At 39.7% G+C, this 14,130-nt stretch overlaps 1 protein-coding gene across 1 annotated transcript in view; it reads right to left on the bottom strand.

Annotated features, from left to right (window-relative positions):
- The window catches only part of LPIN2 (lipin 2), an 88,538-nt gene that overhangs the window by 38,809 nt on the left and 35,599 nt on the right, over positions 1–14,130 (bottom strand). Inside the window, exon 2 of the mRNA XM_004683765.2 lies at positions 493–693. Within this exon, the coding sequence (XP_004683822.1) occupies positions 493–684 (192 nt within the window). The 5' untranslated portion in view covers positions 685–693. The remainder of the gene's footprint in view (positions 1–492; positions 694–14,130) is intronic.

Raw genomic sequence — 14,130 nt, 5'->3', positions numbered from 1 at the left:
CCATGTGGTCACCTACGGGGCGGGCGGGAATCGAACTCATGCGGAAGCGGCTTTAGCTTCTCAGTGCAGTGCTTTAACCCGCTGCGCCACCAGGGAGGGCCTCACATTAATTTTTTAACAAAAATCTGTTTTGAGTTATATCACACTATTTCATTCACAATTACTACCCTAAATATTTTCAAGTGCTATATAATGTTAAGAAACTTTTTCTAAATACATCTCTCCCATTTATAAATCTAGCTTATATTTTGGGTTTTCTGACTTGCAACATATGGGATCAAAATAATTTTTTGTTTTTTTATCCCTTGGAGACTCATAAGGCTTTCTTGAATTTAGAAGCAACCTGGAAAGCAATACACAAAGATTGACTTCTCATGACACTACTTTCTATAACAAAGGTCAAACAAACAAAAAGGCCCAGAGTGCTCACATAATGATTCACACCATCTCCCATTTGACCCTCATGGAGAGAACAGAGAGGGATACACTCACCACTTTCTCTCTGGATCTCAGGACTCCCAGCTTCCCGAATCTTACATGGAAAGGTGAACACTGATAGGTGCCATCCTGCTGTCGCACAACAATGACATCAATGCACCCAGACAAAGTGGCTGTATTAATGCCCTTGTAGAGTTCCTTCACGGTGACAATCACCTGTCCAGCCAGCTGTCCCACATAATTCATGGTTTGAGACTATAAAAGGAGGAAAAAAGATGTTAACACAAAATTCATGGTTCTAATGGTAATGACAAAGGCAGTAATGACTTGCATTACATTACAACTCTCATTTATACACCATGTTATATACATTCTTCATTAAACTTGTTGATCTTTAACTGATTTGTTTCAGGCTTCCAACGTATTTATGCATTTCCAGCTAGGCGCAATCCCGGAGTGTCCTTTTTTGTATGTGAGAAGCTGTCATCTGCCAATACTGAAACTTCTGCCATGCAGAAGTTTCCTTTCCTTTCCCATCATCACAGATAATGCAGCTGTGTTAGGGGATTTCTCTCCCAAAGTTCGGAAGTTGCACAAAACCAACATATTACACCAAGACCACCACCAGAAGCCTCCTAAGACAGTTGGGAACCAGGGACTATTCCATCATCCAGTCTGGCCTCAGCAGTCAAGCAGACAAAAAACAACCAAAGATTACCCTTCCCTCTAGGAAAAACTTGAAATTGCAAATGTTTCTATTGGAAGATAAGTAAAAGAATTGGATTTTATATGATATTATTAGAATACTATATAGTTCATATACATGCTAGATTAAATAAACAGGTAAGATAGACCAGGTTTAATCTACTTATGACATTAGTCCTTCACACACAACTCACTAGAGTATTTATAAATTTTCCAAGGAGTTCAAGGCAGTTCACTTTCTTTTTTAAAGCCTTTCATTTGAGATACGAAGGAAGAAAACAGGTACACAGTGAGAAGACCTGGGTCATATTTTAAAGATAAGACAACTGAACCAGAAAGGTTTAATACCTATCAGCTAAGGTTGAAGCTAAATAATAGCATGACAAGCTGCATGGTTGAAAAGCAAGGCAATTAGTATTCCTTTCTTCCCAAGCTTCTCCAACAGAATCGACACTCATAATCTTCAATGGCAGCCATGTGCTCACAGGTCTCAGAACTCTTTCTCCATGCCAGTTAACAATGTTCACATACCAGTAAACAATGGCATGCTTGGCATATATCAAACTTGTGGTGCAGGTGAGTGCAGGCCTCAGCAATGGCTATGGTATTGCTCGGCACACAAATGCTCTATTTTGACCAGGTCTCCTCCGAGTACTGCAGTGGGAGGCTGGTAATTAATGCCAACTTTGAAACGAAGAGGGGCCTTGATGGTTATCTTTGCCACAGAAAGCTGTTCATGGTAGGCTTTCTGAGAAGAGCTGACAGGTGCACATGTGGCCTGAAGGAAATGGATGCAACCAGATTGGCCTGGAATGCTGTCAGATCAACATTCAGGGCTCCATCAATCTGAGTGAAGCAGTGATGGAGGACACAATCTGGTTAAAAGGCAGCTAAGATTAGTCTAGGTTGGGTGCTCAATATCAAGGCTTCTAGGACAGATGTCAGATAATCTCACTGTCTACCATGAAAGTGCAATCATAGTGCTCCAGGGTGGTGACAATGGAGTTGTATGGCACAACTACAGCTACAGAAATCTGGGAGCTGGGTAAATGGCCAACCCCAGCTTGGTGTTCTTGCCATAACTGATGAGACATATTCCATCAAGGAAGGTAAACTCAGAACCAGTTTTCCAACCCAGCTGTACAAAACCAAGACTCTCTGAAGACCTGTGCACTGGTCAGCCAATTTTTGAAGCTGGCCCAAGGCTGGATCAATGAATGATCTTGCCAAAGGTATAGTGCCCCCAGGCATCGTTTTTAAGTCTGTATGAGCTGCTAAGGGTAGAAAAACTGGCAGTAGGTGCCAGTGCAAACTTCAACAATGACTGGGGGTTCCAGATCTACCAACACTGCCCTGAGCACATGCCTGCCAGCTCCCATCTCACTGAAGGTGTTGAGGAGTCATCTCCTCCACCAACGGTCTTATTACTGGAAATCTGGCCAATGGTCTAGATACATGCTCCAGCAGTAAAGGTCCTAGCAGGCACTGCGAATCTGGACACCAGCCTGGATGAAGAATGTATTCATGCATGGTCAGTCACCAAGAGTTTTAGCAGGCCCAGGAGATGGAGTAGACACTGCATGGGTCCAATTACTGGACAAGCTGAATAAGGATGTTCAACCAGCAAAGTTTAAGTCAAGGTAAGTAATGCACTCACAAAAAAGGGTTTTAGTCTTGTTCCTCAACTACAATTCACAATTCAGATCTGGATCACCAGGGATCTGTAAAGCACCCTCTAGAAAAGGCTCAGAAGAGGTGAGTGCACCTAGTCAAGGCTATAGAGTTCCAGTTTCTGTGCCCCATATGCACTGTTGTGTAGCCAGCAAGGGCCGTATCTGACCACAGGATGGTCACATGATATGCTCTGGGTACACCTTGGCCCCTCTCAACTCTTCCACTAGTTAAGAAGATAGCCTCCTTCTAGTCCCAAGATTGTCAAATTTCATTTCCAGTCACTGAATACCACCACCTTCCATTCATTAGACACTGACACCCCTTTGTAGTACAGCAAAGCACAATTCAGTAAAAGTCATTCTCCTGTGGAGGAAGGAAGTACAGACCGAGAGACCATTCCCACTGCTAGGGGCCAACCTTAGTGAGCTAGAAAATCAAAACTGAGTTCCACTTTTATTTACTACAAGCCCCGTTGTGTAAGCCTAGCTTTTGAGCCACCTTGAGGTCAGTAAGTTCCCAGAGAGCACATTGCATCATAAGTCCAAAAGTAGGACTTGTGAGCAAGAACACCTTGAAAACAGTTATGAACCTGCAGAGAAACTTTCCTCTCTCTATTCATAGGTGATCCAATACAGGCCAGAAGTGTCTATTCACAGGTGATCCTAGATTTGTCTAGATTTCACAGAAGCCTTTTTTGCCTTTACACACAAATGAATGTGTAATCAGAGCCCATCAGTTGTAGAGCCCACAGCATACCACAATTATTTCACTCTGGAAAATTTAAATATTTAAAAGCTATTATTATCAATGCCCAAAAATGTACCTATAGAAGAGCTGACTTGGAACAATGTAAACAAGTTAGTTACAAAATTTGCTACTAACAAAATTAAGTGGTTTTTTTTTTTTTAAAGATTTATTTATTTGTGCATACAGAACTGGGGTACAGGCCAGAGGCTCAAGGCGGTGAGAGGCTTCACCAGAGACAGAGTGGGGAACAGAACAGGCAGATCGATGAAGTACACTGCTGAGGGGAGCAGCTGGCGGGTCAGAGCGGGCGGGTCAGGAGAGGTCTGCCACGCCATGTGGTCACCTCCGGGGCAGGTGGGAATCGAATTCATGCAGAAGCGGCTTTAGATTCTCAGCGCTGTGCTTTAACCCGCTGCGCCACCAGGGAGGGCCAATTAAGTGTTTTTTCTATGTACTAAATTATAAACCAATTGGGGATGATTTTGGTTTTAGAAAAATTGATTTGAACTTAATCTTTTTTTAAAAGATATATTTATGCATACAGAACTGGGGTACAGGCCAGAGATGGAGGGGAGGTGAGAGGCTTTACTAGACACAGAGAGGGGAGCAGACAGGCAGATCGTGGAAGTACACTGCTGAGGGGAGCAGTAGGTGGGCCAGGAGAGGTCTCCCGCACCGTATGGATCACCTCCAGGGCAGGCAGGAATCAAACTCATGGGAAAGTGGCTTTATATTCTTAGTGAAGTGCTTTAATCCACTGTGCCACCCTGAACTTAACCTTAAGGCCAAATAAAGTACATATTAAGTGTTCAATAATTTCTTAAATAAAGGAACGATCAAATGAATCAGTAAATAAAGGGAAAAAATGTACAAAGTGTTTCATCAGAATACTATTTTCAAAAAATCATTTTTATTTTGAGGTAATGCTAATTTACATGCATTAGTATGTAATGCATACTAATATCCAGTTTCCTCCAATAGTATCTTCCAGAACTCTAGTGCAATATCACAATCACAATGCTGAGTTGGCTAAGATTCAGAGCCTCTACATTATCACAAAGATCTGTCGTGACTTTTTATAACTACATACACCTATTTACCTCCCTTTCTTAATTCCTCGTAGTCACTAATCTATTCCTCATTACTGTCATTTTAAGCAAAGTTAGTGAAACAGAATGAAGGGGGAAAAAGGAAGACACAGATGTTCTCAGACACAGAAATGCAATTATACAGGTTAAAACCTTTACCAGTTGTCTTTTTGCACCCGTATTTCTAGAGGCAATTCACTCAGGTTGTTGTTACATGTACCAACAACTGGTTCCTTTGTGTTGCTGCTGTGTACCAAGGCAGTGGATATACCACAATTTGTTTAATGTGCTCAGTAACACATGAGTTATTGTAATTTTATTTTCTATAGTAAAGAAAGCAGCTATAAACATTCACATATAGATTTTTATGTGAAAACAAGTTTTCATTTGGCTGACTAAGGTGTGGCTGACTATTTGGCTGGCAGAAGGTGTGTTTTGAGTTTTTCAAATGGTACAGAGTCACTGTACCATTTTTCCATTCCTATCAGTAATGTCTGAAAGACACAAATTTTCTGTGACTTTGCTGGCATTTGCTATTGTGACTATTTTTTATTTTAATTAGAACCACAAGTATGTTGTGATTATGGTTTTAATTTTAGATTTTCTTAATGGTTATGCTGAACATCATTTCATGTGCTGATAAGCCCTCTGAATATTCACTAAATTCTGTTTCATAAAAAAAAAAAAGCACTGTGACTAATTTAGTAAAAAAGAATAAACATCTTTTTGTTCCTTATTTCTGGGGTTAAAATGGTTTATGATTTCAATGTACTTAGAAATGTCTCCAAAAACAAAGTAAAATAAAATTCAGCCATCTATAATTCTTTTTACTCTTGTAAAAAAGCATTTTTCTAAAACCGAAAGCAGTCCACCAGAACTTTCATAATTTGCAAATAATGCATATATACAATATACTGTCATTAATGTTATGACATTATAGTAATGCCTGATTGATGGTGGCAATTCAAAATAAGTTTGTTACAGAAATTTAAAAAATTCTAATGATTATATATAAACTAAATAATCACCTAAATAATCCTTAAGTATCTATATTCAGTCATAAACAGCAATCTTGGGCTCTCCCTGGTGGTACAACAGGTTAGGATGCAGCACTGCAAGCTAGCCACAGCCACTCCAGTGCAAGTTCGGTCCCTGGCTCCAGAAGAGATCCACAAGGCACAGGCAGACCTCTCCTGACCTGCCCCGCTGCTCCCCTCAGCAGTGTCCTTTGTCTATCTGCCTGTTGTACTTCCCACTCTGACTCTGGAGAATCCTCTCAATGCCCCTGCACCTCTGACCTGTAGCCCAGTTCTGTATGCATAAATAATTTTTTTTTAAATCAGCAGTCTTAACTAACTAAATGTGTAATGAGCTTACATCAACTATAGCACAGATCCACAATTAAGTGCAACTACATCAGTTTAGGATGATTTTAATTACCATAGTTCAAGCATCTACTATTATACAGTAAGCCTACTGCATGTATTTCAGTTGCTAAATATAGACACAGACTGGCAAATGACTGGTTTTCTCTTAGCAAATGAAACAATTCTATTTATGTTATGAAAGCTGGAAAAGCAAAAGAAAAGACAGGCCAATGTCTTCACAAAACATCATCATCCTGGAAATGAACGATCACCCAAGAAGGGCCTCCTCAAGGTTTTATCCAGGGAAAAGCAGTTTACCATCATATACACACAGGTAAGTAATAAACAGCTTCTTCTTTAAAAACAATTAGCCCCATAAAATTTTACTCCTATTTGCTCAGTCCCACTCTACACATAGGCATAATAAAATCTAGTAAAGACTGACTTGGTCAACACTGGGGAAAGTGAGATTCTGCCTGGGGCAGGAGGGGTAGATGGTTACCTGGTGGCCACAGCACAAAGAACAATTACTTGATGATGAGGCAACCCCTGCCATACAAGGAGCTACCCCAGAACCAGCTTTTGAAGTAAAACAAAGGTTGAAAAATATAACAAGATAATAATACATTTAAACTGTCATATTTTATATTGAATGATGAGGGGTAAAGTGGGAGATAAAAATGAATTAAAGATGTAAATTCATATTCAGAAGCAGACTGAAATAAACGAGTGCTGCAGGAAGAGAAATGTAGATCTGGAGGATGTCCACAGAGCATCCCTATCTTCAGGATCAGAAGCATAAGCAAAAACCTAAGAATGTATGTACTTAGAATTCAAAGAGTTTACCTAGTCCAGTGGGTACAATCCTGAAATATGGTTCTATTAATAACTACAGTGGCAGTAACAGTTTTTGGAGAGCTTACTATGTACTAAATTCTTACAATGCTTACACATGCATATATCATTTCAGGACCATTTTATAAGTAAGTATTAACTAATTCTATTTTTGATGATAATGAAATTGAGGTTTCAAGAAGCTGAACATTGTGAAATGAACAAATATGCCCCAAATTCATATGTTGAACCCCTAGCTAGTCCCAACTGTAACACTATTTGGAGGTGGGGTCTTTGGAAAAGTAATTAGGTTTAGATAATAATGGCAGAGTCCTTGTGTTGGGGTTAATATCCTTCTAACAGAAGAGACCAGAGCTATGAAGCACCCACTCACTCTACTTAGTGGGCAAGGAAGCAGGTCCCCACTAACTGAATCTGGCCAGCACCCAGGTCTTAAATATACAGACTCCAGAACAATGACAAATTTTTGCTATTAAGTCACCCAACTTGTGGTATTTTGTGATAGCAACCAGAATAGACTAAGGCAAAAATGTTATATTTCTTTTCAATTTGGGGATACTTAACAGTTTATAGAAACTCACTCTTTTCATAAGAAGTTCTTAACAACATTGAGAAGCTCAAGTCAATCAGAAGTTAACACCTAACACAGACCACCCTTTTCTAAATGATACTAACACACATTGCAACTTACTGTATAACCACAACTAAACCCCATCTACGCCGGACTAAGAATTCTTATTTCTTAAAATATCTGAAATGACCAGGTTTACTTTCATTTTTGTGACAAACTAGCAGTATTCTAGGTCTTTTTAACAACTGGAGATCTAAAACTAGACACAATGGCAAAGACGTAGCCTGACCAGAGTACAGAATGTTCTGGGTGCTATGAAGATCTAGGCACCTCCCCCGTGGGATGGATTACATGCTGGAAACTGTGGAGACAGGGTTGGACTTCTTGATCACAAAACTAGAAGTGGAAAGAATCAGTAGACAGTAGGTAACTAAAGTAATTTTAAAAAACTAAATGCATATCAAAAAATTTAAAGTAAATACACAAATATCTGGAATAAACGAGTTTTTAAGATCCAACCATTGCCAAAAGCTTAAAATTTGCTTAGCAGCTTTTCCTGAGCATCAGCAAAATGAAACAATGCAGTAAATAGTAGATTTATAAATGAAATGCATCAGCAAATAGGTTCAAAATAGATTCCCCTCTTGTATAAACTGTTCGAGGTTATTGTAGGTGATAAGCAACCAAAAATTTTATTGGGGAAAAGAATAACCAATGTGATAACTATTAGACTATTTAAACCATTTTTAATTGTTATCAACACAAAAATGAATACATTTGAGACCATATCCATACAGATCATCAAAATCTGTTTCCTAGATTTACTGTCATGTATTATTCAATATTGGTATTGTTAATAAGCAGTGCTACTACTAATCAACACCTACACTGTCATTATACATCCATCACACATTAAGTGCTATGTTAACCTATACACTACCTCATGCAATCTTCACAACTGCCCATAAGTTTATATCAATATTTCTGTTTGTACAGAAACAGATTCAGGTGTCCACACTATGTGGTAAAGCCATCATTCAAAATCAAGTCTGATTCTTGAGTCTATATCCTTAACTTCTATATCTAAGTGACTAAAGTTCTTAGCAATGATGATGAAAGTCTTGAAATTCCTGGGATTTCCTGCTGCAAGTGGGCTACTTTTGGCAATTTTTTTTTTTTAAGATTTATTTGTGCATACAGAACTGGGGTACAGGCCAGAGGCTCAGGGGCGGTGAGAGGCTTCACCAGAGACAGAGTGGGGAACAGAACAGGCAGATCGACGAAGTACACTGCTGAGGGGAGCAGTGGGCGGGTCAGGTGGGAATTGAACTCATGCGGAAGCAGCTTTAGATTCTCAGTGCAGTGCTTTAACCCGCTGCGCCACCATGGAGGGCCCTACTTTTGGCAATTTTTAAAATATTATATCTATTTTAATGTTATTTGGTCATATAAATGTGAAATGATTACAGAAGGCCTTAAACAGCTATATCTACCCCTTCAATTCTTCACACATCACTGAATTAGCATCGACTACTAATTCTCCTGACTAGATCTGCAACTCAATGTTAGCAGGTAGATTTCTTGGGAGATCATGGTAGAGATGAACCGTTTTTATCAAAAACACTTGACACACTATTTAATATGCTCACAGACATGCCAAGTAGGAACTGAAATTTCTCGATACTTGTGGGAACAATTACCTGAAAATTTATTACAAATTCCAGCTTCCATCTATGCTTCTATGTCAAACTTGTCCAGGCAACCCAAGCTACATTCTACTTCATTCGGTTTTTGAATAGCACTCATTATTCAAGAACTTTCTCAAACATTCCTCATAACTTCGAAAATAATGTAGGCAATTTATTTCTTTCATTCTTTATTTAGAGAGGTAAGAGGGGTGTTTAGTTCTTATTAACTATTCACTGGGACCCAGTTCTACTGACTCAGGATTGCAAACTCCCCGCAGTTTCAGTCATCAGAGCCTCAAAAGGCAGCTGGTATCCATCCCTGAGGATAAAAGATCATCAGGCTCAGCTCTCCCGGGTGGCGCAGCTAGTTAAAGCACAGTACTAGGAAGCTTAAGCCACTTCTGCATGAGTTCAATTCCCATCTGCCCCAGAGGGGACCACAAGGTGCAGCAGACCTCTCTTGGCCTGCCCGCTTCTCCCCTCAGCAGTGTACTTCGACAGTCTGCCTTTTCTGCTCCCCATTTTGTCTCTGGTGGCTCTCCTACCCTACCCTCTCTGGCCTGTACCCCAGTTCTGTGAATAAGTAAATAAATCTTTAAAAAAAAAAATCATTAGGCTCAAGTTGTCATTAAGTCCCTATAGTTGGCAAAGGAGTCCAGAGTCCCTAAGTGGGCAGACTTGAACTTACGTTCAAAGTAGGAGATGAAAGGCAGCAATGACACAAATGGCAGCACCTGTTGACAAGCCTCTACCTGGTCTAGGACATCAGGGACTGAGAGTCCCTTCAGAGGTTTTGCCCACATCCTGTGAAACTTACTTGAGACATTTTCTAAAACATTTATTGTGTGCACAGTAGATGCTTTGGGGATCACATAAATTTTAGAGGAGGTTACAACTTAGAAATAGGAACAGAAAGCAAGTGAGCAGAAATCTGTACCAAGACAACTGATGATGTTGTCACAAACCCAGTCTTCCTGGAAAAAGTCACCCTTCACCAATTAAATTCAAATGCCTCAGTTTGTAGATCTCACTCCTCCCCACCTCCCACCCCCAGCAGAATGTCAGGTTGTTTCATTTTAATTAGCTGCCTTTTAATTCTTGCTTTACAAAATAAGAAACAGGAAGCAGCAGTAGCACAGGGACAGCCCTTGCCTTCAGTGAGGGAAATGGTCCCAATACTCAGGAGCTCCATGAAGTAGCTGGTCCACTAATCCCCATCTTATCTGATCTCTTTGAGTCTAAAGTCCCTGAAGAAATGCTGACAACTGCACCTCTACAATGCACACATCCAAACATCTTCAAAACATAGCAGGTCTCCTTCTGTCCTGCAGTACAGGATGCTTGGTAGAAATGAACATAATCTATAAAATATAATGAAGTGTCTTCCAGCAAACTTCCTGGATACACCAACTTCTCCAGACAGCCTTGCCACAATGACAAAGTCTCTAAAACCTGTATCCAGGAAAGGCCGTTCAGTGTAAAACCTTTGCAGATTTAACTGAGAAGTGATTACATAAAGACTAATTTTGTTTAAAAGATTTATTTATGCACACAGAACTGGGATGCGGGCCAGAGGTGGTAAGGGGATTCACCAGAGACAGAGAGGGGAGCAGAACAGGCTCTACTGAAACACACTGGTGAAGGGAGCAGTGGGGAAACAGGAAGATCTGCTATGCCATGTGGGTCACCTGCCAGGTCAGGAATATAACTTGCACTGAAGCAGCTGCGGAGCAACAAAAAAAAAGACTAATTGTCTTAAGAAAAATAGATGATCTGTAATTCAGCTATTAAAATGCCCACTATGCTGGCCTGTTTTCTGGTAAGACTTACTTTCATATAGTCAAAAGTATATACCTACACTTCATGCCAGGTAGCAAAATGAGTCTTCATAATATATAGATATAATATATGGATACTATATAAATGCCGCCCTCTTTCCCTCACAGCCTCTTGGCTCTAACAAGAGAAAGACATAAATGCTGTGTTAACTTATATAATGCCACAGAATAATGCTTTTTGGGTGACATTTAGGAAGACTGGAGAAAGGGAAGGAAGAAAAAAGAGCTGTGTGGAGTCAAGAAAAGGTTCAGGAAGCAGAGAATTCTTGTAATTTGTCTAGGACATAAATGTGTTAGGGGTCCATTAGGGCCAAGAAAGCGAGAATCCCCGTGGACTGTCCTAGGCAAAAGAACAGCACAGAGAAAGGGCATGCTGAGTCTGAGGCCAAGGGAGGTGATACTAAGACTTAAGATTCTGCCACAAATGTATCCTGTAGGCTGAAAAGGTTGTGGTCAGGGGAAATGACACAATCAGCTTAGGAAAGGGAGGATGAACTGGAGGAGGCTAAATGCAGAGACCACTTCAGAAGTTACAACAACAAAGAAGCAGAAGAGGAACAGGAGTGAGAATCAGTAAAATCCCATGAATGACCCCGAGTAAATGCTAAGGGAAAGGAAGCAGCTAGTCAGGATCTGAGCTAGAAATACATCTGGGACAATATTGTTGACACTAGTCAGTGAACAAGCCAAATTAAATATGGAAATAAAAAGACTGGATTTGATGGAGAATGTACTATCAATGTTCATCTTCAAGAATATTACTTATTTTATTTGTACAAAGTTTTGGGTACATGAATTTTTTAAAAAATGCAAACTTTCTTGAACTTAAGAAACATTTACTAATTATGAATTTGAGCCAGGATAGAGAAACATTACTCCATGTAAAAGCCAGAGCACTTAACTCCGATAAAATTCCATGCCTACCCTTGCTACTTCTAAAATCACTACCATATAACAGGCAGTCCATTTGTAAATTTTTAAAGGTGTAGGTCCTGTCCTGTTTCTTCCTTCAGAGAAGATGTACTTCAGAGAAGATACACTGAAAAATCTTTCTGTGCTAGCATCAGAAGATTCCTTTCTTGAGAGATGAGTTTTTAATCAGGGTGAGTTAATCTTTGGAGTATTTGGGTCTCTAGATTACAGTTTATGAGCTATCTTTCTAAAGAATGTCAACTTTATTCAGCTTCTTTGCTTGAAGTGGTCCTTAGAGTCTGCAATAGAATCAAATTTTGGTGGTTAAAAAATGTGACATGGGTGACTAGGTGATGTGAAACCCACAGGGATTAAAATTTAGATTAAAAAAAAAGTACAAAATGATGTAAAAATAAACTATTATAGTTTTTAAAAAAAAAGTCGAACCCTGGGCCCTAATTGAGACATAAAAAGCTGTTGTCCACATTCTAAATGGAAATCCTGGTCTGGGAACTCCAGTCTCTACTTCTACTGCATGAACTTGCTATAGGCTAAAGTGTGAGGTGTGTCCTCCAAGGCACAATGATTAATTACCTCAATATCTGATCCAAACTTACCAAACCTTTAATTTAATGTTAATAAATTAATGTTAATAAACAAATAGCTTATGTGGTCATTTTGTAAGGCTTGAATTTTGGAATAGCAGTGGTACTATCAAAAACTCGTGTGTGTGTGTGTGTGTGTGTGTGTGTGTGTGTGTGTGTGTACATACACATGTATATATATGTATATAAAAATGGGAAGATTAGTTTCCTAGGAATTCTTTTCCTACTTACAAGCCAACATTATTCAATATCAACCCTGAGATACAGAACAGGGGGGATTTTCTCACCTGTTTTAGAATCTGAACATGATGCAACTAGTACAGAGGATAACAATATGGACCCCGGCTCACTGATAACATCTCAGCCTCTCAAGCACAGGAGTAAACCCCTAGTAATAGCCATGTCTGTAAAAACACTGGTCCCAGGATTTGACATCAGATAACTGATAAAGCAGGAAGACAAGTGACCCAAACTGGATGACACACAGATGTTAAGTATGCGTAGAGAGCCAAGTAATGAAAAGCCCAGTATGGCTAGCACCTGACTAGGGAGCCAAAAGGCCCGCCAGCTCAACACTGAGATGCCAACAAACCCTGGCTCTTGTTTTCTTATCATCTTTGTGAACAAAAGGTCCTAAATGTCTTTCTTTGCATGGCTGGCTCAAAAGCCCATTTCTGTTAACTGCCAACAAAGGACTTAACTGCACAACTGATTTTGACTTGTTAATCCAGCTGGAGGGCCTTTGCTACCTTCCCCAACAACAGCAACAACAAAAAACCACTCTGGAAAAAACAGCAAGAAAATACCCCACATATAGCCCGTTGTTGTTTTTTTTTACCCAAAAAAAACTCCTATTTTTGTTTTAAATAAAAGGACACCAGGTTGGTCTTAAGCCTAGTTCTCAAGACTATTACATTGATAAAACCCTCACACATAAATGTATTTTAAGGAAGGACTGAAATACAGATTTCTGCTCACTGAGCTCACTTGTCTATGATTCTCCACTCACTATATAGGAAGTAGATGGAGTAACATTCAAAAGAAGGAAGTTACTTTGCCACTTCAGCAATATAGTTCTTTCCTGAGTGGTGGTCCCATCTTTTGCTCAACAATTTGCTTCAGCTTTTCAACTAAGTACAACTAAAGCAAGGACTATAATTGCTAATTATTTCAGCTTTAAAAATTGTCAATCTGGGCCCTCCCTGATGGTGCAGCGGGTTAAAAAAAGCATAGCAATAAGAAGCTAAAGCCACTTCGATCCCTGCCCCAGGGGTGACCCACATGACGCGGCTGACCCTCTCCTGACCCTCCCACTGCTCCCCACTCCGTCTCTGGTGAATCCTCTCACCGCCCCTGCACCTCTGGCCTGTACCCCAGTTCTGTATGCATAAATAAATAAATCTTTAAAAAAAAATAGTCAGTCCCCTACTCTCCACCCTAGTAACTGAGAGGTCCAATAATTTAAGACTACCTTGCAAAATCCACCACTAATTTTCTTCTCAATCCATCAACTCCTGTTGTCTTCTCTTTTTAATATTTTGGAAGAAAAAAAGATATTTTAATCTTCAAGGATAAGAAAATACATACAATTAAGAAAGTATGTATACAATAGACTGAATCCACAGAACCCATGGGGAAGATC

This window comes from Condylura cristata, unplaced genomic scaffold (genome assembly GCF_000260355.1).
Source record: "Condylura cristata isolate star-nosed mole 26May11 unplaced genomic scaffold, ConCri1.0 scaffold00016, whole genome shotgun sequence".
Classification (NCBI taxonomy): Eukaryota; Metazoa; Chordata; class Mammalia; order Eulipotyphla; family Talpidae; genus Condylura; species Condylura cristata.
Note: the sequence above shows the minus strand (reverse complement) of the source record. Positions and strands in the feature narration are given on the sequence as shown.